This window comes from Tupaia chinensis, unplaced genomic scaffold (genome assembly GCF_000334495.1).
Source record: "Tupaia chinensis unplaced genomic scaffold, TupChi_1.0 Scaffold143247_2, whole genome shotgun sequence".
NCBI lineage: Eukaryota > Metazoa > Chordata > Mammalia > Scandentia > Tupaiidae > Tupaia > Tupaia belangeri.
The window spans coordinates 72,689-88,378 of record NW_006203092.1 but is presented as its reverse complement, the minus strand read 5'-3'; the positions used below and the strand labels follow the sequence as shown (position 1 = coordinate 88,378).

Below are 15,690 nucleotides of genomic sequence, written 5' to 3'. Positions count from 1 at the left end.
AAGAAATTGAAACTACACAAGATGAAAATATTTGAACAAGTTATTATAAAAATTAAAACTTGAGAAACAGGAATCTTCTGATTAAATGTGAAAAGTCAAACGTCATACTGGATTTTTAAAAGTGACTGACAGTACAGGGGTCTCAACCAAATTAGCTTATGAACCCTTGGGTTGAAATTGATAAGTTAAAAGTAAGACATCAAAGAATCATCAATAATAACTGAAAAAATATTTTATCTGAAAGAAATAATTACCAGGGACGAAGCAATTCTAAGGCGTCTGTAAATCTGTTACTTAGAAATAAGTTCAAGGCCACTGCACATTCTTCTAGGCCACTCTTGAGATCCACCTTGGTTGACGAAGAACTAAATATCAAAGAGGAAAAAACGCAGGATTTATACAGCTTTTACTATTAGCAAGTTATCCCAGGGAGAATGTGTGTACTTTGGAGACAAAGAATGGATGAAATTTTAACTCTGCCACCTAATAATTGTGTCTATAACATCCCTAAATCTCAGCTTTTTATCTGTAAAATAGTAATACCACCTACCTCCTGGAGCTGTTACGAAAACGAGATAAACCACCAATAACGCTTGTAGTTGAAACTAATTGAGTCTCCTCTCCCACCACTGCAAAGGCCCCAAGTGTAGGGACTACCTTTGCTGGTGGATGTTCCAATGTCCATAGCAGTACTATGAATGCTTGCTGAATCTAAGAAAGGTTATATTTTACTAGTAATTATGCTTTGGCCAGGCTAACGCCATTATGAATGGTTCACACTCCATTTAAGTGTGTGTATTTTCTGCGTGGTGATATCCACTGTAGCTCAGCCAAATAACTGAGAGCCACCTTGTTGCTGTGTGTCAATGCGCAAATGAGCTAGGAGGCTCTGGAACCCACCTCCATCCCTGCCAATACTGACAGGTTGTGTTGGGGTAACATGTCATCAGTGACTAAGCATCCGTGCTTTTGAACTGTTCTCTGACTGGCTCCACTCTGCGCATATTCACTAGATAGGGCAGCAGCCCCCTGAAGGTCTTCTGGATCTCTGCGAGTGTCACCCCTCTGAGCGGTCAGACAAAAATGTGCTACAGTGGAAACTATGCATTATCTAGATTAGGGGAGATCTCTATAGGTAATCTGATTATGATCCTGTGGGAGATATTTTACAACTCCATGAACTGTAGATAACCGATAGCAATGCAAAAGAATTCTTGTCTATAGATATGTATATTTTGTCCTGGCCAGAAGAGACTTAACTAACCTCCCCTCCCCACCCACTATGCAAGAAGCTGGTTTTCCTGATTTTCACATTCAATTCAAATTCCTTTATTCCACATAAATGTGTTTTGATTTGATTTCTCCTTTGAGCCTGTTATAACATCTGCCAAGTTCCCTGATTAATGATTAAATGATTACTCAATGATAGTTAATGATTAAATAGTCTTTAAGATGTGTTCATTTTTTGTATCTGTATGAGGCTGATTTTATCCCTTTTTTGAAAAATTAGGTTGACATTTATGATTGATAGAAATTTTGTTCTTTAAAATTATGGCTTTTTCTAAAATGCTTTTTGTAACTTTTTTTTTTTTTTGAGAGGTTTTTGCTATAGGACGTGTGCGCTCGCCAGAGAGAGACATAGAGACAGAAAGCAAGAAATCACCCCCCCAGAGAGGATGGTCATGCCACAATCCCTTCTCCTCCATTCTCCTCTCAGGATCTTGGGCACGCACGCACATGCGCCCGGCGTGAGCTTTAAGCCACCGGGTCCAGGATGCAAACCACGGTCAACTACATGGGAGTCCAGTGACATAGCCATTACGCTAACTGCTGGTTCCCTGTAACCATTTTTAATTGGAAACTATTTGGTAAGTAAATTATAAGTAGACTAATTTGGCAAATAGAAGTGCTGTTAGAAATACACCTGAAAAGTATTTAAAGTTGAATTTCCATGCCACCAACCTCTTCAGATTCATTCTTGAAAGCATAAAAGCAAAATCCTACTTCAGTTACTTACTACCAGAATTGCTTCTGAAAGTCTTCCAGGAACCTCTTCTGCCCCAGATCCCCTGATGATTCTTTCCTATTATTCAGGTCTTGGCTAATGCAACATCAACTCAAAAAGGCCTGGCTGGCCCCAACCCATCCTGTCACAGCTTTTTCTACATAAAAGTTATCACCATCCAAAAGCATGACCAGGAGGGCAACGTCAATCTGGCCAGGGCTTCTCTCAAGCATCTCTCAGAGGTTCTTAGTCCTCTCCATTTCCACTGGCTTCACATTAATTGAGACTCACCTGTCACTCCACGTTCTAAAACACTCCAAGAATGGATTCCTGACTACTATTGCTCAGATTCTGGAGTTCTCATACTTCAGCCTACGTCTCACTCACCTGGAGGGCCCCAGACCCAGAGTTTCTGACTCACCAGTCTGTGGTGACACAGCAAGTCCCCAGATGACACTAACTCTATTAAAATTCATGGTGGACACCATCCTCAGACTAAAAGTACTTCCTACTCATATTGCATCTTTATATTAAGACCTTAACATGGCTTCCCACACCTTGGAACATATATGTTGCATTCTCTCCAGAGTAGTCAACGTGCCAGACTTTTGTTATTTGCGAAGTCTTAAAAATGTGTGTGTGTGTGTGGGGGGGTGTCAGCAGGTAGCATGGTGGTTAAGGCACTGGACTCCCACATGGCCCACTGCAGTTTGAGTCCCAGACCTGGTAGCTTGCTCGCTCTCTCTCTCTCTCTCTCATGAGCATACATGTTATATAGCAAATTACTGAGTTGTCAAAAGAGCCATGACGTGCTTTTCTATGCAAAAATGCATCATGACTTTTCTGACAATCCAATAAAAAAAGATAATAATAAATAAAATTAATTCTTAAAAAGAAAGTGTGTGTGTGTGTGTGTGTGTGTGTGTGTGTGAAGAGGCCTATAATGAATCAAGGGAACAGAAGGCAGACATGAGTTTCAGATTGTTAAGTGCCACAGAGAAAGTTTCCACTTTCCTCAAGAGCCCCAGATCCCCTTTGCCTCAAAAACTACAAAAGTTTTCATATTGATTCCACTGAAATTGTGGTCCTAAAAAACCAAATCACAAACTTTCAAGGCCATTTTTGATTATTTATCCAGAACTTTAATTTCTATCCTCTGAGAACTCACAATTTATACTGACTTTGGGAAGATAATTGGTGACCTTTTTCTCCTCTTTCCAATTATTTGAACTCTGTTCATATTACCTTCAAGATGAAAACCCCATTTATTAAAAAAAAAAAAAAAATTAAAGGATTATTTATAGTATTATTATTATTTCAATTGCTATAGGGCATGTGCATTCACCAGAGAGACACTGAGAGAGAAAGTGAGAGAGAAAGCAAGTCACCATGTCTAGGACTTGGACCACAGTTGGCCATGTATGAGTCCAGCACCTTAACTACCATGCCACCTGCTGGCCTCCCTTTATAAAAATTTTTAGATATAAAAGGAACATTTTAAAGAAAAACAAAGAATAAATTCTTATCTCTACTACTTCCCAGTTCTGTAACCTGGAAGAATTCACTTTACCTAACTTTCAGTTTTTTTATCTGTAAGATAGAAGCAGTCAAGCCTGCTGTTACTACTTTACAAGGTGGTTGTAAAAACTCGGTAAGCCAGTGGAGATAAAGGCAAAAGCACCGAGTATACCGACACACTACCACGATTCTCCAGAAATGTCAAATTGCCCAGCCTTACCTGATAAGCACATATACATTCATACTTTGTGATGCGGCAAAGTTTCTCTGCACTTCGCTCATAATCTGATGACCTACTATTACCATATCTGATTCATGAAACCTACTGATGAAAAGTACACAACGGAATTTTATGATTTATGTTAAATAAGTCTACAAAACCAATAATAGAATAATACTGATAAACCAATACAGAATAGTGCTGAGTAGTCTCTAAATGACTCCTTATATTTTTCATTTGCTTCTTTTGCTTATTTGGCAAAATATAAATCATTTAAAATATTAGGTTGTCAGGGAAGTCAAGACATATTTTTCTATGAAAAAATGCATAGTGACTTTCCTGGCAGCCCAATAATTTTATACCTAGTTGAGTAGTTATTAATATTTTAGAACTGTCCAAAAAATTTCAAACATGAACTTATTTTAAATCCATCTCTATTAATGCAGACCCGACAGTAATCAGTTTTTAAAGAAACAATATGTGAGCACTGTACATTGTAAATGTTACAGAAGCTACCTAGAAAACCCTTGAATGAGTTGGAGGTTAATTTGGGGGTTCAGGACACACTATCCCAAAATGTGGCACCTTGGCATCTGAGCAAATCACAGAAGTGAGAAAGTCCCTCAACTTCCCTTTGCCTTTCAAGAGGTGCCTATGCTACACTAGAGAAAACGAACAGCATCTCTGAACCCACGAACACATAAAAGAATCTGAACAAACAAGTCTTGCTAAGTTCCCCCGTTCACTTCCATTAGCTCATACCCCCGTGTCCAATCACACTTCCCCATGACTGCCCACACCTCGTCAGATCTAAGCATAAATAGGTTTGCCTATCTCTTTGGGTCTTCCTTTTCTTATGAAGTTTCCTGTGTCGTGTAAAACATATTAAATAAATCTGTATGCCTTTTCTCTTGTTAATTTTTCTTTTGTTACAGGGTCTCAGAAATTTAGCAATGAAAGCCACAAACCTAATGAGGCTCCGATTTAAACTACAAGAACAGCTGTGAGAGAGGAACTCTTCCTCCCCACTTCCCAGGCTTCCCAGAGTAAGGAGATTTTGCTAGATTAACACCCCTGGACCCTCTGCTATCTCTTCATTCCTTCCGTGGGAGAAAAGGGAGTTATGTAATGGGTGAATTAGGGTGGCGGAGGCAGGGGGCGGGGAGGCAAGAGTGAGCCAACTCCTTTTGATAGGTAAAAAAAAAAAAAGAAGGGAAAAAAGGATATAGAATAGTCTTAATCCCTCTGTGATGCAGTGAGCTAAGTAGGACAAGCTCAATGCTGCCCGCCCCCACAACCACCCTCACAAGGGAAGCCTGCAATTGAAGGCCTATATTCCACTCAGGGGCCTATCAAAAAGTCCACTTCCTCACACTTCTACACTACGTTCCCAGTACAGGCGTGCAGTATTGGTCTGACCCTTTCACCAATATCTCAGTTGGCTCTAACTTAGCCCAAAAAAGAGATAGTTCTTCTAAAGAAAGACTTCATTGGGGATCTGTATTCTCAGAATGGTAGTAGGAAGACAAGAGTTAACTCCAAGACCTTTACTAATGTGTGTGGGAAGGTCCAGGGCTGCTTTCCAAGCAAATTCAAGATCCTATCTATTCACGAGAATTCCAGAACGCCCTGCCTTCAGGACTCGAGGCCAAAGTGTCTCAGCTCTGTTGACTTAGCTGCATGGACTCCAGAGGCTCAGATGCACCCATGACTGGAGAGAGACTCCCATTATCATTTCTTATGAATTTCCTAAAAGAGAGGGAGGGCCCTGTAAGTTCACAATCTACAGAGGGCTCTGATAGATAGTGAGGCTTTTAGGAAAGTCATTGAGCTCTGCAAGTCAATGCTTCCTCATCTATACAAAGAATATGAGGCTAAGATAATATCTACTCAATAGATAACTAACATTGCTGTTAGGAGGATCAGAAAAGATAAAAATACACAGGCCCAGCAGGTGTTGTAGTTGTTGGGGCGCTTGACTCCCACATGACTAAGTTCAAGTCCTGAACCTGTATCTTAAAACATGCTGGGCACGTATGCATGCATGTCCAGAATTGAGAGAGGAGAATGCAGGAGAAGAGATTGTGGCATGGTCTTCCCTCTTGGGGTGTAATTTCTCACTGTCTCTCTGGCAAGCACACATGCCCTGAAGCAAGAGTCTCTCAAAAAAAAGAAAAACACAAATGTCAAAAATGTAACTGAATAACGCACTGAAAGAAATGAAGTAGAGGTTTTTGAAAGATAAATGCCTTGTGTCTAATCATGCGCATAACGTGTTTATCCTTTAGAACCAAACAGGAGACCAGAACTCTGATCCAGAGCCACCCTGTGGTGTCACAGTTCTTACCGTGACACCAGCAAAACTATTCCTAGAAAGAGTGGGGCTGATATTTGTTTTCCTTAAAAACACTTAATTTATAAAGCCAAATATTATACATAAAATTCTTTAAATTACTTGTATCTTAATGCTTTTCTTCCTTATCCTGATTTGTTATTAAGTGCAATTACCAATATACCACACTACTCTTTAGCATGCCTCATCAGTATGGTGACTGCCCAAGTTTGCTTTCCCCAACATGTCTCTAATAAAATTAACTTATTTTGAAATGGCTTCTTGACAAATACTGGTAACTGCCCTAGTTTAGCCTACTAATGAATGCTAGATAGCCAGAAGCAACAAAGCCTGCTCCTTAGGCAAATGCAAATGCAGTAGGAAGAAGCAAGGAGGAGGAATTAACATGTAAGTGCAGTGAGAAGGTACGCTGCACACCCAAACCCTGCCTCAGCTTTCCAGAGCCCAGTGCAGTTTTCCCTCTAAACCCAGGAGGGGCCTTCCCAAGAATGAAGGGTGCTAACAACTGCCTAGGCCTCTCTGCATCTCGCATCGCACCTCTGCACTTTATATCACACCTCGAACCTCATCGCACTGCGCTGGTTTGTCAAACACAAAGCTTTATCAATCATCAGATGACATCCCCTCCCACTCCCCACCCCTGCTAGACTATTAACCCTTGGACACACACACACACACCCCTCCCGCTTCCTGACCTGCTCATGTCAGATGCTCCAAGTTGTCTGGATGCCCGTTTGGTATCACTTGATGCAAAGCGAAGGCTGCCTGTTGCCATACCTGAGCGAGATCTGTTCATTAAAAAGGCAAAGTGAGGTTTTATTTCTTTGTCCTCAGGGAAGAGTCTATGAACAACCGAACAATATGAGCTCTCCAATTACTTTGTACATCTCACCTCCATTTCTTATCAATCTTAAAAATCAAGTAACCAACATGCACTGTTGCGTGTTGAACATTCCTGCAGTACAGCCCCAATAAAATAAGCTGATTTTTTTATTGTAATACACAAAAATTGACGTCACCCCACTACTCTCCACCCAAATAGCATTGTACCTTCCTTGTATTTTGCCTTCCAGATCTTTTCTCAACCCATCTATAGACATTAAAATCTTACTAAAAATAAATATTGTCATTATATTTTATTAAAAATATTATCACTGTATCCTGAACTTTGTATTCTCTACTAAGACAGAGTTCCTTTATCATAGTGACTACACAGTATTCTACTGATTGGATCCGGGACCCAAACCACAGTCAGTCACATGGGAGTCCAGCACCTTAACCACCAAGCCACCTGCCGGTACAGGTATTTTACTTTTAATAAACTGTTAATTTCTCATTATATATGCTAGAGAGCTGAACTGACATAGAGAAGGTGAAAACCTATCTGGTTTACAGAATCTTACTGACCCAGAGAGGATCCCCAGACACACAGGGGGCAGGTCCACTCAGACAAGGAAACTTCCTAAAAGAGATAAAAGTTCTGCCTATATTATAACAGAATCTCCTTTCACCACACCTTAACAGTACACATCCAATAAAGAAGAGATACGTCAGGATCAGCAGATGGCATAAAGGTTACACCAGACTCCCATGAAGTTGACCACAGTTTGAGTCTCAGACTCGGCAGCTTAAAATTCATGCAGGGTACACGTGCATGCGGGCCCAAAGTCCCAAGAGGAGAATGGAGAAGAAGGGATTACGGTGTGGCCATTCCCCAGGGAGGGTGAGTTCTCACTTCCTATATCTCTCTGTCTCTGTCTCCAAAGAGCACATGCACCCTACAGCAAAAACCTCTTCCTCTAAACAAAATTTTTTAAAATCCTCCCTCTACTAAGATTATAAAACATAATTTTTTATTTTAATATTATTTTTTAACATGTAATTTGCTAATTTGAGTATATGGTACAACATAGTGCTGTGTTGTTATTTAATTAATCTTTTTCCATTTATGCAAGAAAATTTTTAAAAGACCACATCTTTTTACCCAGTGATTTAATAAACCATATACAAGTCTTCAAAATGTTCATATAGAAATGTATTATTAAAAACTATGTAGGATCAGCAGGTGGCATGGTGGTTGAGGTGCTAAACTCACACATGGCTTATACATGGTTCGAGTCCTGGATCTGGCAGCTTGCTTTCTCACTCCCCCACCTCCTGTCCCTTTCTGATGAGCACACATGCCCTGTAGCAAAATGTTAAAAAGTAATAATAAAGAAAACTAAATAAATAATTCTTTAAAAAAAGAACTACGTATTGATTTCAAAGTTCTTTGCACCAAAATAAACTCATACTTTAATTCTGCCTTTCCACAAACTTTTGAAAGTTCCCACATATATAAAATACTAAACATAAACCAAAGTCTTGTTGGGGGCCAGCAGGTGGCATGATGGTTGGGGACACTGAACTTCCACGTGGCCAACTACGGTTCAAGTCCTAGACCTGGTGGTGGCTTGCTTTCTCACTTTCTCTAAATAAATAAATAAATAAAGTTAAATAAAACAATTCTTAAAAATGTCTGTTCTATCAAGTAAATATTTCATGTTTCAAAGTATTAAAGTAATTAATTGGGAGGCCAGTAGTCTAAAAAGGTCCCCAGTATCTTGGGTTCCTACATAGGCAAACCAAAATTCAATTCAATGTAAACAATGAAAACAAAACGTAAGCTTAACCAACTAGAAACGGCCAACTAACTTCACTAATCTCTAAGGACTTTCTACTTTAACCTATCAAGTACAGTGTTTTCCTTGTCTTCTTCAAACATTCCATACACATTCCCCCTCTTTCCTCTCTTTCTCCCTAGTGAGCACTAAACTTCTTGCTGTATAATGCTGCCTGATTCAAGAATCACTGAATGCTCAAACTCGTTAAAATGTTAATGTGCCTAAGTTTATCTTTTAACAGAAGCTACAATTACAAAATCTTTACCTGGCATGACAAACCTGAATTTAGTAGAATGCAATAATTATTCACAGGATAATATTAAATATCATTCATCTTTTCTGAGATAATGATAGTCTTCCCTTATCCACAGGAATGTTCTAAGACCCCCAGTGGATGCCTGGAACTTCGGATGGTACTGACCCCTATCTATCATTTGTTTTTTCCTATACATACATACTTAGGATAAAGTTTAATTTATAAATTAGGTATAGAAAGAGATTAACAGCAATAATTAATAATAAAATAGAACAATAACAATAATGCACTACATAATGAAGTTTTAGTCAACATTAAACCACATACACAATGGTGGTCCCATAGGATTGAAACAGAGCTGAAAATTCTCCTGTCACCTAGAAACATCAAGGTTGTTACAACATCTAGCATAAAGCATTAATCACATGACTGTGATGATGCTGCTATAAACACTGCCAGTCATATAAACATATACTACAGGGACTGGCAGATGGAATGGTGGTTAAGGTGCTGGACTAAGGTGGTTAACTGTGCTCACATGGCCGACCACAGTTCGAGTCCCAGAGCTAGTGACTTGCTTTTTCACTTTCCCCCTTTCTCTCTCTCTCTGGTCAAATTTTTAAAATAATAATAAACAAAATAATTCTTATTTTTTTAAAAATGTCTACTACAGGGGCTGGCAGGTGGCATGGAGGTTAAGGCACTAGACTCCCAAGAGTCTGACCATTGTCTGAATCCCAAATCTGACAGCTTGCTTTCTCACTCTCCTCCCTCGCCTGTCTCTCTCTGGTCAAATTTAAATAAATAAATAAATTTAATTAAATAATAAATTAATTATTTGGGGTCAGCAGGTGGCATGGTGGTTAAGGGCACTAGACTCCCACATGGCCAGCCATGGTTCAAGTCCTGGACCTGGTGGCTTGCTTTCTTGCTCTCTCTCTCTTTCTCTCTCTCCGCTCTCTCTCACACACACTCTGTTCCTCTCTAGTCAAATTAAGTAAATAAATAGGGACCAGCAGTTGGCGTAACGGCTATGTTACTGGACTCCCATACAATTGACCACGGTTCTATTCCAGACCCAGTGACTTAAGCTCACACCAGGCGTGTGTGCGTGCATGCCCAAGATCCCAAGAGGAGAATGAAGGAGAAGGGATTGCAGCATGACCATCCCCACTGAGGGGTGATTTCTCACTTCTGTCTCTGTCTCTCTGCCTCTCTGTCGTTCTGGTGAGCGTATATGTCCTATAGCAAAAACCTTTCAAAAAATAAATAAATAAAGTTAAACAAAACAATTCTTTAAAAAAGTACACTACAAACAATCATGTACAGCACATATTTGATAATGATAATAAATGACTATGTTACTGATTTATAGATATCTTATTGTTTTTAACTACTACTTTAGAACATACACTTATTTACAGAAAAAAAAAGTTTACTGTTGTTAAACCAAACTATGCTGGTCTGAGAAGGCCTCTATACCCATATACTTGAGTTCTTATAAATAAACCACAACCTTACTTAGGAGTGCTTCCCTAATAAACTAAGTCACAGCCAATCTCGGCAGCCATGCTTCAGTCACTCCCACCCTTGAAACTGTGCTCATGCAGGCGCACACCACGCTGTAGCCATCAGGCTGCTTCTCCCCCTCATTTCCTTCACTTCTGCTCCCTGGGCTTCATTCCTCTTCCTGCCCATAAATGTAAATTGACCAGGCAGCACCTCGGAATTCCTCAGAACCAGCTCTGGGGCCTGCCTGATTCACAAATTGTTCTTTGCTCTTTTAAACGCTGCTAAATTCTATTTGTCTAAAGTTTTTCCTTTAACAATTTGGCATTCAAAGTGGAATCAGAAGTAGAGGTTCCAGCAACCGCCAGGAGCATAAGTGACCAAGCCAGGTCCCGCTGGACCTCGTGTGTCCATGCTCTCTTGCAGCAGCTGAGGATCTCGGGCAGGTCCTCCTTCGGATTCTGAGCTCCGCAGACTTGTGTTTAGGGTTCTGTAACTTTATTCAAGCAAGTTTGATATGAACTAGGTGGAGAAGTTGGCAAGAGAATCTGGACTGAGTCCACAACTGGACTGCCGGTCATCTGGCTGGGTTAGACAGAAACTTGCAGTAAATAGCTACTACAGTGGTGGGTGCAAAAATCGGATTTTCAACATTCACAAAGGAAGCCACCAAGTGGCATGGTGCTGGACTCCCACATGGCAGATTGCGGTTCAAGTCCTGGACCTGGCAGCTTGCTTTCTCATTCCCTCTCTTTCTCTCTCTCTAGTGAATTAAAAAACAATAATAATAAATAAAATTAAATAAATAAGTCTTTTTTTTTTTAATTTGTAAAGTATTTTGGGTTCTACTATCTTCATTTCTTTTTCTTGTATACACAGTTAGGGAAACAGTATCAGTTAAATTGGGTAAGGGAATCTCAGAACCAAAGTCACAATGAAGCATTTCCTTCTAGGTCTTGTGTCTCACAAAAGACTCAAGACTTAATGTAAAAATGCAGTTCCTAAATTCTAAAGTTCTGAGTGCTCCACCTCCCTAGAAGCTACATATATTTACAAAAGTGGTGAAACCTTACTAATAGAATTTAAAATTACTATGCCATTATACAGAATATCCCATATGAACAATACTACACCTTAAAAAGTACAATTAAAATTGAGGGCTCCTAAATTAGGCTTATGCAGGGATGCCCTCTGATATACAGAAGCTTCTAAAAGATTTCAAAACTTTTTATTGTGTGCCCCCCAAAGAGAAAAGAAAGATGGATAGGAGGTTTAAAACAGACCTTCAGGTCAAGCTGGGTTGTTTCTTTCTCTAATCTGTCCGTTATGAATACAGGCATAGGAAATGCTTTCTTTGTCCTGCTCATTAACTGGCTCTACCCTGAAGGTGGTAACTTAAGAAACATGCTAACTTAAAACAACTGCATATAGCAGCTGGATTCATGGCCTAGCAGTTAGCAGATCCCACATGGCCAACTGCAGTCCAAACCCTGGCCTCTGTGGCTTGAAAAATATGTTGGGCGTATCTGTGTACTTGCCGAAAATCTCAACAGAGTAGTAAAATGGAGAAGGGATTGTGGCGTGACTATGCCCCAGCGGGGAGTGGTTTCTCCCTCTCCATTGCCCTCTATCTTTATCTCTCTATGTCAGCAAATTCACCCTTGGCAAATTAAAAGGAGAGAAAGAAGGGTAGGTGGCATGGTGGTTAAGGTTCTGGACTCCCACATGGCTGACTACAGTTCACGCTCCGGACCTGTGGCTAGCTTTCTCACTCTCCCCAGCCCCCATCTGTCTCTGGGAGCACATGTGCCCTATAGCAAAATAAAAAATAATATTAACAACAGGTAAAAATAAATAAATAATTCTTTAAAAAGAAAAGAGAGTGAAAAAAAAAATGGTTAATTGATAAAACTAAAGAATCTGTCCCTAAATCATCTATACTTATTACAAATACTTCCTCAATCAAAACTGTAAACCTCATTATTATCTGTAAGGCTTAAATAATTTTAGAATCTTTGCACTTCTGTGTTTTCAAATTTTCAGAAATGATTATACACTATTTTTAAAATTATTTTATTATTTATTTATTCTTAATTTGACCAAAGGGCAGAGCGAGCGAGCAAGAGAGAGAGAGAGAGGGAGAGAGAGAGAAAGTGAGAAAGCAAGCCACCAGGACTGGGACTCAAACCTCAGTCGGCCAGGTGGGAGTCTGGAGCCCTTAAACATCATGCCACCCGCCGGCCCCACCATGCACTATTTTAATAATCAGGAAAAAAGCTAAGCATATATTTTGAGCAATTTCAATGTTCAAACTCATGAAGGGAATATCCACGTATTAATGTAAGGAAACAACCTCTGATCACCTCTTTTATATGACACAGGACTCAAGATACTTCTAATAAGTACGCAAAAACAGGGTAATTTATTTTTAACTCTTTCCACGTGAAGTCAAAATACATCAATATCCAGTGTGCTTCTAAGACCTTTCAGAAGTCTCCCAAAGTTCCACTACTTTGAAAAAGACAGGTTTTAAATGCAGTGGTTTTTCTAATTTTATCTTTTCTTTTTCCTACATTAATAACATGCTTCACTACTATTTTAGGTTTTAAACTAAAATAACTCTACTATTATATTCCTGAATTGCCTCCAAACATTGCTTCATATATATCATTTCATGCTTATCTTTTTTAATGTGGCTATGAGTACTGAAAATGAACCTCATTTTTTCATTGTTGAAGGAGCTGGCCATCACAGGACTCTCAGGCATTCTCCTGAGGCCCCAAAAACTGGCCTCTTCTCCACCTGCGGCAGATCAGAGAAAGTCACACATGGAGCCTGTGTGAGTGTCAGCAGGCCACCTGACGAGTATACCTTGGCCCTGTATGGGTATCAGGGGTGACCATGCATGTAGGTGGACTTGTAACTGTTTGAACAGCTTTACTCAAAAGGTGCTTCCCCTTACTCTATCCTGTTTCATATTTATAATCTATCTAGAATGAGGAAAATGATAGTTTTGTCTAGAAATTATTTTAGATATATATTTTTTTAATTGCCATGCACTCACCACCAAGAGAGGGAAAAAATATCCCTCAATGGGGCATGGTCACGTTACAATCCTTCTTCCTCCATTTCTCCATTCTGATAGGATTTTACAAACACATACACACGCATCCGCATGTTTTTCAAGCTGCCGGGGCCAGTCATATGAGATGTGGCTCTCTGTACACAGAGAGCTGAACTGCGGGGTCGACTTTGTCTCCAATTTTTTAAAATTAGCTCTTAATTGTCACCTCATCAGAGTTCGAATTCCTTGAATGCAGCATTGTATTACAACACTTAATACAGTGCCCTAAAGTAGAAACCTTCAATAACACTACACTGAGGGCCAGAAAGAGGGACAGTACTAAACACAGTGCTAGCCAGGCTGACCTACATGGGAAGGATCCAGATTTGGGTGTGGAGACCTCCCTGAGAACACTGGGCACACATGCCTACATACACGTCCATGATTCAAGACTGGGAAAGACTGGGAATAGAGTGCAGCAGTAAGATCCTGTTGAGGGACCAGCAGATGGCAAAATGGCTACTCCACTAGACTCCCATGTGGTCAACCATGGTTTGAGTCCCAGACCTGGTGGCTTAAAACTCATACCAGCACGTATGCATGCATGCCTAAAATCCCAAAAGGACAAAGGAGGAGAAGTGACTGCAGCATGGCTATCCTCCCTGGGGGGTGATTTCTCACTTTCTGTCTCTCTGTCTCTCCAGCGAGTGCACCTGCCCTATAGCAAACATCTCTCTAAAAAATTGTTTTTAAATAGAAAAATTATTTATGTAATTTTATTTATTATTATTTCTTCATTTGACCTGAGAGAGACAGAAAAAGGGAACATGAGAAAGCAAGCCACCAGGTCCAGGACTGGAACCACAGTCAGTCATGCGAGAGCCCAGTGCCTCAGCCACCACATCACCCACCGGCCCTGTGTAGAAGATTTCAATTCATCCTCCTAGACCACCCTCTGTGGAGCTGCATTCTATTCCCAGATGACTTGGAAAAATATGTAATAATGTATATCTGTAGAGATATTTGTTTGTTTTGCCACAAACAAATGTGGCAAAAATGTTAGAACTGGATTGAAGATATTCAGAAGTCTTTGCATTATTCTCATACTTCTGAAAATTTGAAACTATCACAAAATAAGATGCTTATAAAAGAGAGTTTAGTAAACAGATGATCCCATGGCACAGGGCAGTGTCGTGGATCAAATGGGAGTAGCTGATCTCAGGAACTGTGGACCAACAATCACCAAAGACGAACAGTGAGAGGCCACCAACAGCCCAGGGGAAAGGTGAATGCAAAGACACTAGAATGACACCCCCAGCCAGACTGTGGTACCCAGACCACTGTGGTACCCTTTCTCTACCGAGCCTCGTCCTAAAAGAGGAGGAGGAAGAGGAGAAATGCAGAGTTCACGTTTATATGTACCCTTCCCACACCTCACAAAAACCCTGAGTCACTCCAAAAGAGGCTGTTTGAAATCCGAACAGATGATGTAATCTTCAATTGACAACTTAATGTTTTTTTCTGTCCTTAATGGGAATGAGAGTTCCTGAGCAAAGTGAGAACAGTGAAAACAAATAAACGTTCATTTTCTTATAACATATAAAGTGTGACTCAGATCCGACTCACTAAAAAAGGGAAGGTATGGCCTAATAACTCTTTTGAAAAAAGAAACTACCCCCAACAGATACTGTTTTCCCTGCCCATGATCACAGAAAATTACTGACAACAGTGGAAATTAAACTTTAAAAGCCTGGATCTTTTCAAATTCCCTCCTTAGGCAAAGCAATCATATTCCTTCACAGTATTTCAAACAAACAATGAAGGAATGCTATATGGGCAGGAGAAATGTACAGTTCTGATTTCATTTTGCTGGTATTCTCTGCTTATTTATTTTTAATTAAAAACCAAACCAAAGGGCCAGCAGGTGGCATGGTGGTTAAGGCCTTGGATCCCACAAGGTCCACTCCATAGTTTGAATGGCTTAAAAAAACTCACTAGGCACATGTGCTCCCCAAATCCCGAGAAATGGAAGAGAAGGGATTTTGGCATGGCCATCCCCTCCAAGGGCAAGTTCTCACTTTCCCTGCTCTGTATTTGTCTCT

At 40.0% G+C, this 15,690-nt stretch overlaps 1 protein-coding gene across 1 annotated transcript in view; it reads right to left on the bottom strand.

Moving 5' to 3' along the window:
• The window catches only part of TTC39B (tetratricopeptide repeat domain 39B), a 111,037-nt gene that overhangs the window by 55,322 nt on the left and 40,025 nt on the right, over positions 1 to 15,690 (bottom strand). Inside the window, exons 3-4 of the mRNA XM_006163833.2 lie at positions 6,792 to 6,884; positions 255 to 365 (exon numbers count right to left, since the gene is read on the bottom strand). Coding sequence (XP_006163895.1) covers positions 255 to 365; positions 6,792 to 6,884 — 204 coding nt within the window. The remainder of the gene's footprint in view (positions 1 to 254; positions 366 to 6,791; positions 6,885 to 15,690) is intronic.